The following is a 6000-nucleotide window of genomic DNA, read 5'->3' on the forward strand; positions in this document are numbered from 1 at the left end:
CGAAAATGGCGCAAAAGCCGAAAATACAATAGCGTTATAAAGCTGTTACAACAAAAAGAAAAATGAAGTCAGTTAAAGAATTTATAGAGGCTGTGGACTCGTTTTGAAAGAAGTTAACGTGATTAATTAATCGTGGTAAGTACCACTTTGCCGAACGGTGTGCAAAACCAGCGAGAGAATGATAATGCGCACGCGAGATGCTGCGGCTGCGTACACGAGAATGGGCTACCTTGCGCGTGGCGCGCTGACTGAAGGCGGCGAGGTCGGCGAGCGCGTACAGCAGCAGCAGCGCCCCGGCGGTGGCGGCGCAGGCGAGGCGCAAGCGTCTGCGCGCGGCGCGCATCTCGTGGCAGCCGGCGCGCCGCAGGTACCGCGCGCCTTCTGCGCCCACAAAACTCATTTCCCGCGTGTGCCGGAGGCGCGGCCAGTCGAAGGCCGCCGGCGCACGTCACCACCACCTGGCCGGCATTGCGCGTAGTTCACAGATGGCAATACTGTCCGGCGCGCGCGCCAACAGCGGCGCTAGTGTCGCTCTCGCAGCCGCAGCCGACTACCGCCGCGCGCACTCCACTTCTGCGATGACGTTCGTACCCGCCGGCCGGTCTGCGGCGTACGGCGGAGCGTACGTTGCAGTGTCGTAACAGGGACCAACTTCTGCCGCCAACGACGTCGCGATTGTGGTCAGTGACGTAGATAGTGACTCGACTGCCTTGACAAGAGACGTCTCTCCGCTCGAACGGGATCTTGTATTCAAACATTTGTACGCAGACCCGCCTCACATTTCTAATCACACCTGCGACGGCGTACGATCACGTTGCTCTCGGTTTGTGCACGACATCACTTGCAGTCTCGGAGGAAAGGGGATGGGGTTAACACACCAGTCAAATAGTTACCTCAGCCAGTATACTTGTACAATTTACATGCTGACTCGAGAGAGTCAAGCGGGGCAGAGGTAACTATTTCTGTGCCATAATACGATATCCATCTTATGCTTGAAAATGACACAGAGGCCGAAATTATAATACCGCAATAAAACAGTTACAATTAAAAGCGGAAATGGTAACATTTGAAGAATTAATCGCGCGTTTAATATAATTCTGACGAAACTGTGTGACCATTCAAATGAAATATGGAAGTGTCACAACGAATCAAAATGTTTGACACTGTTAACTTTATGATGCTGATTTATCGAGGACGTGTTTAGTATAGACTACATGTGTCAGGATTGGCACACTTACAGAGCAAAAATGAGCGAGGCCATTAATGCTTGGAACATTTTAAATATTGTGGCATCCAAGTTAAGCAGGCGTTGTCCAACGGAACGCGGTGTAGGATAAGATGACGACGCTTTCGCGATGTGTTTGATGAATCCATTATTCAGAAACAAGAATATTCATTTGACTGCTCAACTGAAGTTACACTGGATAGAATAGTGGATTAAGAAAACGACTTTATAACACGATAACATGATTAATGGTATTCAGGATTATAGTGCTATTGGCAGTGGCGGGAGCAGTACTCCTCAGAGAGAAGTGAACAGTTCTGGTGACTATGAATCCCCACAAGAAAAGAAATCCAATACTGTTAGTATCTTAAGAAAATTGCCGGAAGAACATCTTGAACGTATGATTATCATACACCCCCCGGTAAAGCTGCGACCTACGGATCATTATTGAAGAGACATCCATCTATAAAAAGCGCATCAAACATCAAAGTTAATATTTGATTATGTGCAGAAAAAAGGCGTAATGAACATCCATTGCGAGGTAACAAGGCAGTCAAAGAGCTGGAGATAAAAGGTCACCCTAATTCTACATAACGAGGAATGAAGGAAAATGTGTCTATTACTATCACCAGAAATTTTGGTCAATTCAAAAATCAAGAGAAATTGGGCACACGAAGTTTAAATGTTCTATAGCTCTCATAGCACGTCTCAAGAAAGAACACAGAATGTACCATAGACACATCACTGCTTTCGTGACAGCCACAGATGTACAGGTAGACTAAGGTATTCGCCAGTCTCGGGCCCGTTTTGCCGAAGAAATAAACCAGAAAACGGCAAGTTCCCAGACACAGCAACACCGCATTTGGAAACTGTTCAAAGTGGATTTAATTATGAACTAACTTCTGGTGGGACACTATTTAGAAACGGGGAAAAAATCAACAGTCGTCTCTGTCTAGTCTTCGCACAATACAACTCGTGCAATAGATGTTACACTTTCAACGAGTGGACGCCTAACAAAAAAGCTGTATATTTGTCTTCAGAAAAAAACTTTCGACCAGAAAGTTGAAAAGGCTGTTGAACACAATTTTCCACGAAACATACATTTGGAGGCTAGCACAAGTGGGAAAATTTTAAGAGACAATTAAAAATTCTTTTAGTGATTTTTGTTTATGACGATGTCGCAATTAACGGAAGTATATACTACTTTGTGTTTCTTGGAGTGCTCACACGGACACGACAATAGTAAATGATTCATTTGAGGGTAAAAGCAATGAATGGATGATCATTCCACCAAAAGCAACAAAATACGTACATCCTTTGGATTTACGTGTCTTCTAAGAATATAAAATATATAGAAGAAGGATAACAGCCTCTATAAGGACTTTCTGCAGTGACTTCGACACTAAATTAGGAAATAGAATTTTCATTATGAAAATGCATTCTATTATTGATAACCAGCTACAGTGTATTACCCTGCGCTTCAGTATTCCTGGCGAACGACTGTCTACAACACTCCTGACAGTGCTGCTGAATTCGAGAATGTGTGATTCGTGTGGCATTTGATTTTGCAGCTCAGGAGTGTGATTCTGAGGTTTGTCCATATATTGTTTTCGCCAAATGCGCCTACTGTGATTTTGCATTATGTTTCATGCATTTTTTTTGCGGAACCTCTTGTACAGTTTTAAAGTCCGATAGTGGGCAAACTAAGAGCAGTCGAATGCTTTCATCATTCTAATCATAGTGCTATGTAAAGCTTCAAAATACAACATGGGTTGTCACTGCCCTTCGCCTTTGTGGCGGATTCAACTCTACTGGGAACGTTTCCGGTGATGTATCTGAATGTCTGTGGAGGAATGACAGAGCATTCTTCCTCAACAACCGTAGTGGTGCTGGACGCTGGGGTGTGGAGCGAATTCGACCCCTCATATGTGTTCTATAGCTTTCAGATTGGGTCTTTGGGCATGTTATTGACCACAAACTATTGTCTCGAAGATACCGAGCAAGGTCGCGCAATATTTACCGCTCTGGACTCTTATTCGGGAGGACGACGGTTTGAGTCCGCGTCTGACTGGCCTGATTTAGGTTTTCCGAAATTTCTCTAAATCTCTCCAGGTAAGTGACAGGATGGATCATCTGAAACTGCACGGCTGATTTCCTTCTCCATCCTTAAATGAACAATCCAGGTTTGTGGTCCGTTTCTGATGACGTCATTAAACCGTACTCTTACTTCCATTCTTCTTGTCTATTGACGCTGCTTTACGGCAGGGTGCCCTCCAATGCTGATAAAATCATTGTATCCGAACTGCACCTCTACTTAAGCAGCACACAATGTTGAAAATGTGTTCATGGGACCACACCCTAACCACAACAATCCTCCTCACCATAACACTACCACCGTGCTTCACTGTTGGCATTGCACACGATAGCAGGTAACGCTCTCCAGAACCCAAACCCATCCATCGGATTGGTGCAGGGTGCAGCGTGATTCATCGTTTCCACTCATTCACATCCAGTGGCGTCACTCTTTACGGCACCTAAGCGTCGTTTAAGTTGAATGTATGGCATATGAGGAGCTGCTCGACCATTATGCCCCGTTCTTTTTACTCCCTGTGCACAGTCATTGTGCTAGGTGGAATGCCAGTAGCACTTTGGAACTCACGAGTGATTTTTTACGCTGATTTCATACAAATTTTTACAGCCAACTTCTCCAATGTTCGACAGTCCGTCAGTACATCATCTACCTGCTCTTGCTTTAGCTGTAGTTGTTCCTTCGCGTTTCCCCTCTGAAAGATACGTTAGCAACAGTCGATTTGGGCAGTATTAGAAGTGTTGAAATGTTGCTGATAGGTTTGTTACTCGGGTGACGTCCTATGGCTAGTCCACGTACGAAGTCACTGTTCTCCTGCTGTTACTTCTTTGACAACACAATACTCCACGTTTCATTTTTTCCGGCGCACAATGGGCCAATTCTTTTCAAAACGAGGACATAATAGAAAAATGGGTACAAAATCTCACAAAATAGTGTTCCTTTTAGAGTGTTTGGATCGCTGATTGACAATTCGATGTCGGAATAATGTTATAATAAGGAAAGGTACTCATAAAAGTATAATTAAAAATAATGTAAGTATATTTCATCAAAATATTGGAAGTTTAAAGAATAAAATAGATGAGCTTCTGCTTTGTTTAGAAGATTTAGAAGCTTAGGATGAAATAGATATACAATGCCTGTCTGAGCATCACATTGTGACTGATATGGATAAGGTAAATGTAAGTGGATATAAGCTCTCTGCACATGTAATTAGAGAAAATATCGAGAAAGGAGGAGTTGCCATATATGTCAAAAGTTATCATTGTGCAAAAAGTATAGAAATAAAAAAGTTTTGTGTAGAGAAACATATAGAAGCATGTGCCTGTGACCTTAAATTGAATAAAGGCACATTTATAATTGTAACTGTATATAGGTCCCCATCAGGAAATTTTCATCTATTTCTGAAAAATTTGGACTCCTTGTTGTGCTATCTGTCAGACAGGGGGAAACAAATTATTATTTGTGGGTACTTCAATGTAGATTCTCTGAAAGATGGTAATAGGAAAAATGACCTTGAAGTATTACTTGGTTCTTTCAATTTGACACCCATTATTGACTTTCCTACTCGGGTGGTAAAGGATAGCAGCACACTGGTAGATAACTTCTTTATAGACCAAGATAAGTTTAACCAGATAAATGCTCAGCCTGTTGAGAATGGTCTTTCTGATCATGGTGCACAGCTAGTTACAATATATGACATAGCTCCATTCAGCAGTACTAAACAGTCCTCCAAAGTAGTATGTTCAGTCAACGATTTAACAATTGCAAATTTCAGGGAAAGCCTACAGCAGTTAGACTGGGATGAGGTGTACTGTGAACCTGATGCCAATTTGAAATATAATTTATATCGTGACACTTTTGTAAATGCATTTGAAAACTGCTTCCCCAAGAAAATAGTTAAATATACTCATAAGAAACCATGGAACAAACCATGGCTTACTAAGGGTGTAAAAATATCTTGTAACCGGAAAAGGGAAATGTATCTGACAGCAAGAAAGAGTAGTGACCCAGAAACTACCAAACGTTATAAAAATTACTGTGCTATATTAAGAAAAGTTATTAAAAAATCCAGAACTATGTGTATCATGTCGGAAATCAGCAACTCTGATAATAAAATTAAAACAATTTGGAATATTATTAAAAGAGAAACAGGTCAACCAAGAGCACAGGAAGACAGTATTACCATCGGATTGAATGAAAACTTTACGAACAAAAAGTCAGAAGTTGAAAATATTTTAATAATCATTTTCTAAATGTTGTGGAAAAAGTAGGATCCAGGTGTTCATTAGAAGATGTTAGGCTGTTAATGGAAGAGACCATACCTATGCAATTTGATACAATTGAAATCTCACCCACTCCTCCCTCTGAAATTAGGAAAATAATAAACTTGCTTAAAAGCAAAAACTCACATGGAATTGATGGCATTTCCAGCAAAATTCTAAAAGCTTGTTCTCAACAGATAAGTAAGATTCTCAGCCACCTGTGTAATAGCTCTGTGGAACAGGGCATTTTCCCTAATAGACTGAAATATGCTATTGTTATACCTTTGCATAAAAAAAGGGGAAAGATCTGATGTCAACAATTACCGTCCAATCTCCCTTCTAACAGCTTTATCCACAATTTTTTAGAAAGTAATGTATTCAAGAGTAGCTTCACATATCTGTAAAAATGAAGTACTAACAAAATG

The 6000-nt window shown here is 41.5% G+C and overlaps 1 protein-coding gene across 1 annotated transcript in view; it reads right to left on the reverse strand.

Annotated features, from left to right (window-relative positions):
* Positions 1-416, reverse strand: part of LOC124556526 (polypeptide N-acetylgalactosaminyltransferase 16-like) — a 582211-nt gene extending 581795 nt beyond the window's left edge. The window contains exon 1 of the mRNA XM_047130482.1: positions 230-416. Coding sequence (XP_046986438.1) covers positions 230-400 — 171 coding nt within the window. The 5' untranslated portion in view covers positions 401-416. The remainder of the gene's footprint in view (positions 1-229) is intronic.
* Between the last annotated feature and the right edge of the window lie 5584 nt (positions 417-6000).

The sequence above is a fragment of the Schistocerca americana genome, chromosome X (assembly GCF_021461395.2).
Source record: "Schistocerca americana isolate TAMUIC-IGC-003095 chromosome X, iqSchAmer2.1, whole genome shotgun sequence".
Lineage (NCBI taxonomy): Eukaryota > Metazoa > Arthropoda > Insecta > Orthoptera > Acrididae > Schistocerca > Schistocerca americana.